The sequence below is a fragment of the Sturnira hondurensis genome, unplaced genomic scaffold (assembly GCF_014824575.4).
Source record: "Sturnira hondurensis isolate 20B ecotype Veracruz unplaced genomic scaffold, ASM1482457v3 Scaffold0013190, whole genome shotgun sequence".
Taxonomy (NCBI): Eukaryota; Metazoa; Chordata; class Mammalia; order Chiroptera; family Phyllostomidae; genus Sturnira; species Sturnira hondurensis.
In genome coordinates, this window is record NW_028085821.1 from 235,041 (window position 1) to 249,370 (window position 14,330).

Below are 14,330 nucleotides of genomic sequence, written 5' to 3' on the forward strand. Positions count from 1 at the left end.
ACAGGCCAAATGTCCTACTTTGAACTCCTAAGTTCATAGATAGATCTAATATCTCACAAATTCAAAGGTAGAGAAAGGCTGATCTAGGGATTCTTATTATAATTCTAAAGTAGCAATTTGCTTAGGGTTGGAGTTCCTAAGTGGTAGAACCAAAATTTATACCATTCCTCCCTATTCCAGGTTTCCTGACTGTAAAACCCACACCCCTTTCCTGGTCTCAGGGGAGGAAGTCTAAGGTAAGGGGCTAAAGTGTGGGCTGGCTTTTGACTCTCACCCCATCACTCTGGCTAGTCATGAACCACTCAGTTTCTGTGGGTCTCTTTTCTCAAAGGTAAATATGGAAATGTTACTAACAGCATCTACCTTACAGGTCTGTCGCAGAGAGTAAACGTTTTAATAGATGGAATGGGCCCAGCATACAATAAGCCTTCAACAAGTTGAGCTTTTGTCACTGCGTATTATTGTGACAAAGATCAAGAGTAGAGGCTGTTGCAGCCTCATCCTTAGGTAGGGCTAACGTGGAGATCCTGGGTGCTGCTGAAGCCAAGAGCTTCTTGGTCAGCAGCAAAAAGCGAGCACTGATAGTGAAGAAGCCTTGCCTACTTCAATATTTTGGGTTGAAGTGGTCCTGGAGAACTACATTCTTTAGGCCCCAAGAGCTGGAACATAAGAGCAAGTAGTGAGCATTGGTTGAGTTTATTCTTAAAATTATTATTAAAGGAAGCAAGACTTATGTAAAGACAGGGACTTTAAGGCAGGGAAACAAGCTGCATGTAACTGAAGCTGGATATGTCAGTTCTGATTAACCGAGTCCATCCTACTAGACACCCATGCAATTCAACGGATCCTGAAGTAGAACAGGTTCTACTTCTCAAATAGGCAGAAGAGAAGCTGCTCAATATTTTTTACCCTACCAGTTTTTGAGGTACAATGTGTTATATAGACTGTCTTTCAACGACAGGAAAAGTGCCTTCTGCGTTGTGAGGGAGAGAGGGGATAATAAGCCACGGATCTTAGCATTAGGCAGCATTGTTTATGAAGCTTTGATATTTTTTAGTTTCAACTGACTGAAGACTCCTTACTTTAAATGGAGAAACAAGGAACAGGTAGAACATGAAACCCATGTTAAACAGCGATTCTTTGTAAAATAATCCTAATCATAATTATAAAAGCACAGTAGAATCTAATAATTAATCTATGGGATTAATCCACCATATATTGAGCTGTTGCCATAACTGACTGCATTAGTTGTTAAGGACGCAATGGTGAAAAAGATTTAGTCTCCACCTTCAAAAGGTTTATAGCTTAGGGGGGGAGAAACACACACTGCAATCAACTACAGCGAGATGTAAGAAGTATCCCAGTTAAATGCACAAAGTTCTAGCAGAGGAAATAATTCTCTGGGGAAACTTTGGAAAGCCTCACTAAAGAGAACCCTACTAACCTAAGAGGTTCATCATGCGATCACAAACTATGCCTACAATGTAGAAAAATGTGGTCATTCTTAGAAGCTAGAAAAGACTTCAAACTTGGGAGACCTAAGGCAGCGAACTCCCAATCACCACTTGGTCCTCACAGGACTTGGCAATGGCCCTCTCCAGTCCGTTGGAAAATCTGCTGATGCTGCACACCTCTCCCTCCAGCTACCGAGTCCATTTCTGAATCTTGCTGCCAGTCCAGGAGAAGGGCTAGTTTTCTCATCAGTTTGCTGCGGTAGGTCTGTGTGAATGTTCCTATTTCCCATTTGACATACGAATTAGCAATCACTTCCATCAGCATGGAATATCAATATGCTGGGTAGCAGCTGTTAGTACGTTACAAGCAACCTGTAAACTGATGTAGCAGTTGTTACTGGTTGTGGAAGGAAACACAGGCCACAGGTAGATCAACTGGAAGAGAGATGACATCAAGAAGAAAACCATTGGTAAAAGGTGGTCAAAGGGCCCTCCTCCCCTAAGCTGCAGATCCACCCTTTCAGCACGAACTACAGAATGATAGGCTCCTGAGAACTTCGGGCGGCAGAAAAGTTAAAAATTGTGTGTGTGTGCACTTAGGACATCTGTGTGGTTTTATATGTGATGTGTCTATACATATGTAGGCACATATATATATATGTATTTGTTCATTTCTAAGTATGTATGAACTTATGTGCGTGCTTCTAAATATGTGTGGATATATTTGCATATGCGTGTCAGACCATACAGGCTGAAAAGTTAAGTGTAAGACTTATACTCATCGCGGGCTCTGTTTCTTCCCACCCCCAACCCCTCCACGCCACCAAGAGACTACGGCAGAAAGGATGCTTTTGACCTGAGACTGCATTAGAAAGTTTGCGGCTCTCGGTGCACATTCCACCTGGGAACCTCATTGGTCCCTTGCAGGATGATGGGTTTCAGAAGTCTGCCGGTTCCCCCAGGAAGAAGGGACCGCCGCTGAGACGCAAGGCTGAAGCCGGCCACCTCCAAACCCCCCTCCCCGCCCCTCCCGGTTCCTAAATCGTCCCCCGCCCGCATCCGCCGGTTCTGCAGAAGCTGGCCTGGCCCGGGCAGGCTTTGCCGCGGCACGCACGGCCCGCGGGCTGGAGTCGCTGGCGCCGCGGGAGGGAGGGGAGCCGCGGGAGAGCGGGCGGGGGCGGGAGGCCATGCCTCCAGCTGCGAAGGCTGCCGCACAGCTGGAGCCACAGCGGTCCCCTGCGCTGCGCCGTCGCCCTTGCGCTCCCGCTGCCCGGCCCGCGGCCACCGGACTGTGTGGAGGGCGCCCGGCGTAGGCGGCGGCGGGTGTGGGCCGAGCCGGTATTTATAGCTCGGTGACAGCAGCCGCGGCAGAGACGCCGCCCGTCTGTCTCGCCGCGCTTCCCAGCGAGGCCGCGGGCGCCCCGGAGGGCTGTGCTCCACCGTGTCCCGGGCGTGCAGGCGCCCCGAGCCCGCGCGGCCCCCTCCGGTGAGTACGCGGCCCGCCGCTGGGCGCGCCTCCCCCGCCGCGCGGTGCGGCCGCTGCGCAGCCCTGGCGGCCAGCTGCCCGCAGCCCGGGTGCCTCCCGGTGCCTCCACGCCCGAGAATGCGGAGGCGGGCGGGCGCCGGGCCCCAATGCCCCGGGCCCCTCTCTTCCCCTGTTTCCCGGGGATGGCGGGCCAGGAGGCAGGGCAGCGTTTGGGAGGGGGCAGACCCCGGGCCCTTCAGGGAAAGGGCAGGGGAGCCTGCTGGTGGGTAACCCTCAAACTCCTGAGCTCCGGGGGGTACGGGAAGTCTCCAGAACAGACCTTGAACTTTCCTCGCTTCACTAGTTCGGATGCTAGCGATTGAGTAGAAGCTTTAGTTATCATTGGTTAATTAAATTAACAGGTTGCAGTTATGGGTGTCCTGCTTAAAAACAATAACAGCGACTGCACTGGAGTGTTTGTGTGTTTACTAATTGGATCATCACTAAATAAAGCTATTTGTTGATCCCCATTTTCGGCATTACTGTAGGCCCACAAGTCTGTGTGACCCATGTGATAACAGTTCAGCTGCCATCATTCATTCTACCAGCTATGGAACAATAAACTGTGTGTGTGAGGGAGAGAGAGTAGTAAATAATGAAATGCTGGTTTTAGTATTTATGTGTGGGTTTAAGTCTCATGAACCAAGATACTTTTTTAAGTAAAAGTATGTTGAATAGAAGTAATTTATAACAGATATCTTGTTTGAAATCCATAGAAGGACTTCTAGGAAGATTTCAGGGTTTTGCTTTGTTTTCAGGAAAAAAAGTTCTTCCAATTTATGGACTATAAAGAGTAGTAGCGTCCCTGTAAAAGGTATTTTTTTCTTTTTGTTGTCAGTTGTTGAGTTTCTGCCATGTACTTTCTAACTCAGATTGTGGGTTTTGACATTTTGACTCAGGTATGTACTCCCCACCCCCATCCCACCTCCCTCCAATCCTTGTGATCAGAAACCAGTACTTGTCTGTTTTACTTCATTTGCTTCTGTAAAACTCCCAGTCATTAAAAAGTAATTTTAGGTATGAATGAATTTTATTATTTTAATTAACTCTTACTTCCTTTAGAGTCGTGTTTAGATTCTTTGTCATGAACAGATGTCACTGAAAAGGAGGTCTAAACATTTTTTAAGAACCCATTGCCAATTATTTTTCAACTTCATAATTGAAAAGGCTCAACCATGTTTTGCCATTTTAGTGAGAAGTTGACAATGTGTTTGATAGAAGAGAAACCTGGGTCTCCTTTGCTTTCAGGTTCTCTATTTTGAAAGCTTGTGTTGGTTCAGTACTCTGCTATCCCAAGCACTGCAGGGTAGGAACGAGGGAACCAAATCACTTAAGGTTGGAAAAACACATGAAGAGAAAGGCTAGGAAGTAATTTGTGGGTGTGATCTTCCAAATTAGCTAGGGTTCCTCAAATGCCATCTGGTATATACAAGCCACTTATGGTGGTTTCATTGATTGACTTAAAAGGTTGCTTTTTATTTAAAAGGTTGTGTGGTCTCATATATTGAACTAAAAGTAAGAAGTTCCAACTTCACTTCTGGTATTATTGATATTTGTATTTTTTTTAAACCTGCATTAAGGACTTGTATTATGTAAAATGTTACATGTCATCTCACACCTGCCTTTTCATCTGATAATTCGAGATATTTTAAGAACCCTCCTTACTGCAGGGAAATATGTTTGGTTTTTCTCCTTTTTAAAACTTGAATATCCCATTACCCATAATCCTCATACTCTTCCTTGCCAGTGGAACTTTGTTTTGTAATCTATGCTTCTCAGTGTAGGGAGCACAGCAGTATAAACAGTATTGACCTTTGGTCATATGTAGGTATTTTTGCTTGTTTCTGCTAGTTGGTATCTATGTGACCTTGGGCAGATTATAACCTTTCTGAAACTGTTTCTTCACTGGTAAATCCAAAAGGTTGGTATAAGAACTGATTGGGATAATGCATGAAAAGTGCTTGCCAAGAGCCCAATACATAAGAAGCACTCACAAATGTTAATTATTATTCTGTTGTCTTTATTCACTTCACAGGGTGTTCATCTCAGGACATTCACTGCCCATTTCAGGAAATGGCAGTTTCATTCTGGGGGTTGCCAAGCCATGTCCACATCCAGTCCATCAGTACATCTTGTCAGCTCCTCCTTTCGGATGTATCCAGAAGCAGACACATTTCCAACCATCAGGCAGAGTGGCTCTTCTGACGTGGAAGTCAGGTTGTGCCGCTCTCCTGCACCCCGTCTCACACAGGAGGAAAGCCCAAGTGCAGAGTGGCCTCCAGGCCTGCCGTAATGGCTGCTGCCTCTCAGATCTCTTCTCCTTTCACGCTCCCCTGCGCCAGCACCCTGCGCAGACCCCCAAGCCCCTTGCTGTTCCTTACACCCACTAATCACGCACTCATCACGCACACAGCACAGGCCTTTGCAATGTCTTGTTCCCTTGTCTAGATGACTCTCACCCCAGATACCTGCTTGCCTCCATCCCTTCCTTCACATCTCTTTTCAAACATCACTTTGTAATAAGGCCTTTTTCAGCTTCCCTTACGCCTGATACTTTCTAGTAACTTTCTCCTGCTTAATTTTCTCAATCAACGTAGAACTTTCTAAAATACACAGTATTTAATTTCTCTCTGTTCAACGTCTGTTTCCCACACGAGGCTGTAACATGCAAGGCAATGGGACGTTGTCTGTCAGTAATCCTCACACACAGGCCAGTACCCAGCACAGGCAGGCCATCTGTAAATATTGAACAAATGAATGGTGAATGTTCCTATGGAATTTGACAGTTCTGGATTTCACCACTTTCTGTGGCTTTGCACAGGTAGCTTAAGCTTTCTGATCCTCAGTCTCAATATTTGTAAAATAAGGCTACTTCTTCTGTGTAGGGTTGTTGTATTAAAAATCCTTTCACACCGAGAATAGTATGTACAATCACCCAGTAAATGTACCATATTATTGATATTATTTTCGTACTCATTTTTAATGGAAATGACTGAGTCTTACTTGTGTTGGGACAATGGTCTTCATATTGGAAGTATGGGGAAGTGACCAGACACTGTACAAATGTACCTTTCATCTCCATTACAACCCTGTAGAGGAAGCGTGTTCATTAGGATTTTACTGCTGAAGAAACGGAATCTCAGAGAGGCTAGGGGTTTGCCTGAGGTCACAGAACTAGTGAGTGGCAGAGTCAGGCAGAACCGGACCGTATTCCTTCCACCACATTAGGCTGCCTTCTGCACGGCAAATGTTCCTGATTCCTTTGACTCATTTTAATGACATTCTGATGCTGTGATTTTTGCCATTGAAAACACTGAGGTAAAATGTGGTATGAATGTAGCCTATCATTTGCCTTTTCAGGGAGTAATATAAGTTTAAAGCTCTGTTTTCCCTTTTGTCATATCATTTTCAAAGTGATTATATATTAGGGATTGAACAAAATGGTTGTAAACGTGTTCTGCTAACTGCAAAGAACTTCACCCACATTAGTAGAATACTGCAACTGCGTAATTGAAGAAAATAGCCTTATTGTTGTACTGACACAGCCAAGAACTGTCTGAAACACAGTTGTCACAAGGTACACACTGAACATTGGATTTCCACATATCTGGCAGAGTACAGGCACAGAATACATCCCTTTAATAAGAGCTAAGAGGGATTGCAGCTGAATTTTCAGACATATATAAATACCAAGGAACTTCAAGAAAATTGGAGTGTTCACGTGATCTCGTTAGGTATTACCAGATGCTAAGACCTGCATTCGCAGAGCTGTGCTCTGCCTGTGGTTTACTTGACTAGTAATAATGTATCTCCTGTGTAGTTAGTTCACCAGGAATTTCTCCACATGCACCCTTAATATATTTTAATATAAGTGATGCACTCCGTCTTCATCATACTTGTCATTGTGTAAAAACTACTGCCTGAGGCAGGGTCACTGTTGAGAAACATGGCATTCACACCCCTGAGTCCTTGAGTGTTTTCATTTATTTCTAAAGGCCCCAGTGTGGAAGGAAGGCCTGGTATTTTTGTTCGGTGACACAGATTATTACAATCATTGTGAGGGCATTGACGTTGCCTTGGTCTGGTGTCCTGATTGTCTTCTACTCAACTGTGGGAGTTGCCTCCAAATCAGTCCCCCCACTTCCGTCATGCCTCCTGCCAACTGATCATCTTTCAAGTTGGCGGGGAAGTCTCCCCACAGCCCGCTCCTGTCAGCTGTATCCCCCTTCTGGTCCGAAGCCTCTGATTCCCTGTTCTCCCCCGAGCGAGACGTAAAACAACGCTTTTGTGTAATCTTCCTTCACGGGGCCCCAACTTGCCCGTAACTCTCAGGAGATACCCCCAAGCACTGTGAGAGTCAGCCACGCGCAACTATTCCTGCCTCTCTGTGCCTGCCCCAGGCTGTGTGTCCTGTGCCTTTGTTCAAAGTATCTTCCCGACCTGAGTGTCCTTACCTCTTTCCCATTTTTCTTTGAATTCTTCTCCATTCTCAGCCTTTAGAACTACTGGCTGGTAGTAAAATATGTGGCGTTTCTAAGATTAAGTCTGAATATCAGATCCTCTGGAGTTGGAAACCTGGGCTGAAGGCCTGTGGATGATCAGACAGTATATTAAAGTTCGAGTCTGTAGTTTCCGCTGTCTTCATCAGTCCTTTATGTGAAAAAGCAGGGGTGACCAAGATGTTGAGAGCGACCTGTATCTAGTGATGTCATGACTGGGTACTTAAAAAAGGGAGCCCAGTGGTGGGGGTTTGTCTAGTTCTCAGAGTGTTTTCTGTAAGCTTTGCTGGAAACGTACACAGTGAACATCAGGGGTGCATTCCCGATCAGATCAACTCAACTGCTTATACTGGAGAGGAGCAACTATCTGCAACATTTAAAAAAGAATATTCTAATTCAGCTCTAATACTCTAATTCTAATTGGCTGGCATGGCTCAATGGATTGAGTGCCGGCCCGTGTACTGAGAGATGGCCAGTTTGATTCCCTGTTGGGGCGCATACCTGGTTTGTGAGCCAGGTCCGTCCTTGGGGGTGAGCAAGAGGCAAATGATCCGTGGGTCTCTCGCACATTGATGCTTTTCTCCCTCTCTTTCTCCTTCCCTTCCTCTCTCTCTAAAAGTAAATAAATAAAAAATCTTTAAAATTTTGAATATTCAGAATATTCTCATTCAGCTTGTCATGTACATATTACATAGCCCACAAAGCACTATTCTGAAGTTAAAATAAAAAATGCAGTAGGTATTTGCCAACCCTCCACAAAGCACTTGTTTAAAAAGGGATCAAGGTCATAGGTATTCATTGTTCTAAATTCTTCTGCCTCGATTGTGTGTGGGCAGAGGGAGGGAGGTGTGGTGCGGCTACCACAGAATTCCTCCTGATTAGAGAAGCAGCAGAGGAACCGCTTGACCGACCCCCCTACCCAGTTCTGAAGGCATGTGCGGATCACTCCTGCTTTAGGACTCCTTGGCTTTGGGGCGGTTTCTGTGCACTCTCCTGTGGGTGGTCTTCGGCCATTGCCAGAGGTGGCTTGACACTGGGTTGACACCTGAGCCGTTCTGGCATCCTTGCACACTGAATGTCACAAAAACGCATGATGTTCATTTTTTTTCTTGCTTTCTCTGCTCTTTTTTGGTGTGAGAACCACACTGGTCTCTGCAGCTGTACTGGGCGATGAACTGCACATTACAAAAAAAAAAAAAGGAACAAACTTGCCATAGTCACCGTTCCTAAGTGTCTGAGCCGCAGTCCCTGGGAGCAGATGTGTCAGAGCAGCCCCGCAGGTCACAAGGGACTTGAAACGACTTAGAAGGTGTTTGAATCCAAGGCACAGGATTGTTTGTTTTGCTGAATTTTATGGCCAATCCTTTTGTGTGTTTACATTGCTTTTCTAAAACACTTAAGGCTTCATTAACTTACATTGTGGGTTTAAACGACATTCATCAGCCTAGAATGTTGGATTGGGATTTGGGAAGGATGGAGCCTGTTCTCAGGTCTCCCAGTGATTTAGAGTCATTTCAGGCTTTTCAGGCTTGTGGTTTGATCTTTAGTGTGTAGGTATAGATATAGATATGGACGATATAGATATGGATATAGATAGATGCAGATATAGATAGGGTCTGGCACAAATAGTGCCCCTTTTTATTACAAAATCTTTTATTACAAAATCATAAGCATGTAATTCTGTAACATAACAATATCGCACTCCAGCACACTGTATGACTATTTTAGGTGAAATGTTCAAATTAAAACTATAAATTATTACACCCGTGTTATTACCCTACCAACCACACTCAAGCAGATGTTACTTTTGCTGGTCTCTCTATATGGAATGAATATACATTTTCCCCCTTGTGCTGGAGAAATAGGTATTACAGAGTTCGTATCACTGTTTCTAGAGAAGAATGTATCTCCAGGAGGCATTCAAGGGATGACTTCCCTGGGGCTGGGCCCCGGGGCTGCCCTCTCAGGTGGGGAAAATGCCTGGAGCTGATCTGGCTGCCTACAGGGACTGGAGATCAGAGTTTGGGATTAGACTTCAGAGACTCAAATCAGAGCTCTCCTGCTGGGTGACTCGGGGCCAGGTACACACTCTGTGTGACCATCAGCTCCCGGCCTGTGGATGAGGTGACCACGGCATGTCAGAGGGCTGTGATGGCAGCAATGAAATAATGATGCTGCAGACACCCAACACCACGCCTGGGGGGCAAATACTGTAGACTTTGTAGGGGTCTCTCTTCTCTCTCTCAGTTCTAAATACATTAGACAGAGGGGAAGAAGAATTGGCAGATTGTGATGAAATTTTGTCTTATTATTACATTTATCCTAGGTTTAATTAGCTTTATTTTTTGGGGGAAAAGGGAGATATAGCTTAGTCTGAGCACCAATTAGGTTCACCAACACTGAACTTCAGATTTAGACTCATCACCCAATCACAGCCCTGGTGGACTCAGGCAGGCTTAGTATGATCTTTATGTGCAGTCTGGCTCCCAAAAAGTAAAGAGAAAGGAGCTGAGCAACACTTTGGGGGTGGGCTCTGGACATCAGCATTTTAAGAAAGCTTCAGTGCTTCCAATGCCCATCCAGGTTAGGGCCCAGAACTGTAGGCACGTTACCTATTTTGCGTGGCCTCCGTGCCTTTGTATATGTCCAGATGGAGCATCCTGGCCTTCACCACCTGGGGAAAGAAATCCTACTAATTTTCCAATCTTGAACTTTGGTGTCTACTTCTATGTGAAATCTCCTTCCTCCTCACTTCCTTCTACAGTCAAAGTTGTCCAATCCCTCTTTTCTACCAGAGACTTAGCTAGTTCATAAAACTTACTCTGTGTTGAAATTGACAACTAAACTGTGCACATTTGTACAAAAGCCCATACACATACATATATTTGTCAGTGCTTGCAAAGAGATCTGAAAGTACACCCATCAAATTACTAAGGGGTCTTTACTGGAGAAAGGGAGTTGGGCAGGGGAGTTGTGCTCAGTTAGCTTGTACCCTGCTTTAATTTTTAAAGGAGTCCATATTACAATTGTAACAAAAGTAATCTAAGGGAGGAAAACGTACTGCATTGCCTTTTTCTTGCTCTGCATTTCCTCCTGAGGTGACTGCTATGTGTCATCTCAGTCATTGTCCCAATTTTAGACAATGTTCTGCCCTCTTGTGCTCCTTCCCCCCGCCCCCCCGCTGTTCTTTTATTCTTCTTTCTTAAACCCACCTGTGACCATAGGTGTTATGAGATAGTAGGGAAGGGATGACATTTACTCTCCACAATCTCAGACTTGTCTTGGTGCTATACGTAGGAATGGGTACCATCTTTTCCGAATAACTCTTTGTTGAGTCATTATCAGTCTGAATATATAAGAGGAAGAGAGAGATCATTTGCTTTTCTGCTGTAACCCTATGTATCTTTTCTTATACAGGTGAACCACGGAATTGAAGTTTTGAAGGATGGGTAAAGACTTTCGTTACTATTTCCAGCATCCCTGGTCTCGCATGATTGTGGCTTACTTGGTGATCTTCTTTAACTTCTTAATATTTGCGGAGGACCCGGTTTCTCATAGCCAAACAGAAGCCAATGTTATTGTTGTTGGAAACTGTTTTTCGTTTGTAACAAATAAATACCCCAGAGGAGTTGGCTGGAGGCTTCTGAAGGTGCTCCTATGGCTGCTCGCCATTCTCACGGGGCTCATAGCTGGCAAGTTCCTGTTCCACCAGCGTCTGTTTGGTAAGTACCCATGGAGTGTAATGTTCACAATTACTGGATTTCTGCTCTCCAAAATAGAGCTTTGTTATTTCTGAGTGCAAAATTGAAGATGCATTTCAGGTGGCCCTCCAGCATTAATTTGTTGCACACTATTGTAGCTAGGTTCTTCAACTCTTCTCTGGTTAATAGTTTATTTTCTGAAGGCCTAAGGCAAATTATCACGAGGCAAAATTAATACCACACTTCATCCCTAAAATGGCTTTAGAGGAAGAAAATGAATGTGTGTGTAATCTTATTTAGGAATAGATGACAGTAACCCTTTCCCCATTAATAGTACTCAACTGTGGTATGATAAGTAAATCAAAACTGGCTTTAGGATGTTTATTTTGAGCTTATCCAACCACAGAAGAGTGTATTAGTAAGAAATCTCATGGTAGTAAAAACAGAAAAAAAGACTGAGTGAGTTTAACATAAAAAGATGACTTCGTGTAGGGATTTTGGGATACTTCAGAGAGACCAAGGGCAGAATTTACTTTAATAATTGGGATATGTGGAACCAGGGGCTGGAATTCTGTCAGGATGTTCTTTGTCCTGACTCTGTGTCATGTCTGCTTTATTCTGCATTCACACCGAGGGTCACCTACATCCACACGGAGAGTCCGGTTTGACTCTCTTGATCCCAGGTTTAAGCATTCAGGGAAGAGGCTGATGTTGCCCAGATTGGGTATGATTTCCACCTCTGGCCCAGTGGACTTTGGCCAGAAGCGGGCTGATAGTTAACCAACAAATATTCATTGCTCACTTATTACATGCCAGGCCTATTCTAGATAGTGAATCAAAAGGGCATGCATAAAAATTATGCTTGCATAAAAATTTCCATCCTACAGGAAGAAGACACTAAGCAAGTACATTTATAATATGCAAAGAGGTGGTAGGTGCCATGGGGAATAAGAAAGTTTTAAATATTTCTGAGTCCATTGGAAAGAGAACTTGGGAATAAAATTTTGAATTTAGTGATTATAATATCATAGGTGACCTATCATGGGTATTTCAGTCTAGAAGTTTGTTTAGAAATGGACGGCAATGGTTTAAGGAATGAACAAACAAACTGTATATGTGTGTGTGTATGTATAATAATACATATACTACTTTTAATCTGTACTTTCTCTTCAAAGTATTGCCATCTGGTTCTATTGCATAAATATGTAAAATGTACATATTTTATATTTGTTATAAATGTACATAGTTTCAGGGAATTTGGTGAGAAAATAGAAGAAGGGAATGGGAAGTAACTAAAAATAGTAGGACCAAGGGCAGACTTCTGTCATTGGTGTTGGTGGTTTTGTTTGAGGAGTGAACTGCATGGTGTTGTAGGGGAAGGAGCTAGACTGAAGTGCAGGGAAAGGCAGAAGAAAGATAACATCTGTGAAGGTTTTTTTGGTCTGTGACTTAGGACCCTGGTAGAAATAGTGGCCTTAAAGAGGACAGGAGGAGAGACCCCTGTTCCCCAGAAACAGTCATCAAGGAGGCAAAGGTTGGTACTCTGGTAAGTGTGTTCAGGTGGAGGCGTGGCGAGGGGGGTGTGTTGCCTTCTGGCAACCTCTGTTTCACTATGAAGAAGCACGAGCTGAAGTTAAATGCGGAGACTTGGATGATGTCAGGAATTTAAGAAAGTGGTCAGGGTTTGAACAGCAACCTGAGGGGGTGTGGAAGCAGATGGAATAGAGATGAATGAAAAGGTTACTGACTATCACTGAGAGATGCTGAGGGTAGTTACTATAATGCCCCTAGTCTGACGTGTTGAACAGGTTTCTCTGTGAGAGCTCAGTCATTGCGAACAGAATTTGAGAGTGATTCATCTGGGTGGGGACTGCTCACTCCTGCAGTATCGGACACAAAGGCTGGGACAGAGTGGGGGGTTCTCATAAGAGTTCTTTTTCCCCCCAACATGTGATTAGGTTTATGTCCTTAACAAAAATGGGCACATAATTGAAAATCATGGTTTTTTAGGCAACACTATATACATCGTAGAGTAAAATCATGTTATAAATATATACTGCCGATTGCATCAAGTAGCAAACAAAAGAGTAACACAAAATAAACCAAGAAGGGGAAAAGTCACATACAGTAATTAGAAACTTTGCTTGTGCATCATTCCTTTGTGACCCCAGAGCTAGAGTTGAGAAATCTCTTTTTTTTGAACCCTCGCCACTTTTATTTGACTCCAAACACACAGTTCTAATCATATTTCTCAGCTTAGGTTAGGTAGCTCTTTGAGGATGTGTAGTAACTGTGGTGGTTACCAGTGGCTGTTGCATTTTGTCTCTAATATTATACGTAGATGGCACAAAGTGCATATTTGAAAGCTCCATATTCAGGCCAATCAATTCCATTTCGCCTACATCGAGAACTCATACGGAATGCTATGCACTTGACTTAGCCTGACAAACCTGGGCTTGGCTCTCCTGGCTGCAGGTGTGTTTTCAGAGCCTCGTCTTTATTGGCAACCATCCTTCTCTTCCCAGATAGGAACTGTTCACCTTCACCAATAGTATTGCCTGAAGAAGGTCAGATATGTCGCTGATGGACTGATGCTGTAGACTGTGGCTTTCTTTCCTCTTATATATTGGCCTCTTGGATATCTTCTTGGTAGCTTGAAGCTGGAGAGCCAGTTGAAAAGCCTAATAAGAATTCTTGATCTGATTCATAGGGGGTGTCTGACTGGATAAGGACAGGGGGTGGGGAAAATCATGACTTGGGAGAAGTGGCCAAGGGCCTGAATTATTGCTCTTTCCCCTTCACGTAATGATTGGAATAAAGTAAGTGAGTCAGTTTCTCTACCTATTAGCACTGAACTCTCGTGATTTTAGACTTAAATCTCAAATTTCCCAAATGTTGAAAATAATTTAGGGCCATATGTGAAATCAGAATTGATATATTAATGTATTAGAAAAATGTATTTAGATTTAATACTGACTCTTGTTAAGGTAAATATTGTATTAAAATTTATGAAAATTGGATTCCATTGGAATGTCAGCTTATATTTTTCCATTTGTTTGGTAGATTCCATTAAAAATAAGCATGTGTTCAAATAATGCATCCTAGCTTTTGGAGAATTATACATTAGGGATATCCATGAATAGGAAAATCG

At 43.8% G+C, this 14,330-nt stretch overlaps 1 protein-coding gene across 3 annotated transcripts in view; it reads left to right on the forward strand.

The window, feature by feature from the left end:
- The first annotated feature begins 2,622 nt into the window (after positions 1 to 2,622).
- Positions 2,623 to 14,330, forward strand: part of TMEM117 (transmembrane protein 117) — a 402,837-nt gene continuing 391,129 nt past the window's right edge. The window contains exons 1-2 of one of the 3 annotated variants that reach the window (XM_037061077.1): positions 2,623 to 2,940; positions 10,896 to 11,200. In XM_037061077.1, the coding sequence (XP_036916972.1) occupies positions 10,924 to 11,200 (277 nt within the window). In that variant the 5' untranslated portion in view covers positions 2,623 to 2,940; positions 10,896 to 10,923. Of the gene's footprint in view, positions 2,941 to 7,231; positions 7,330 to 10,895; positions 11,201 to 14,330 lie in introns of those variants that run through there. The other 2 variants (XM_037061079.1, XM_037061080.1) reach the window with 2 other exon arrangements.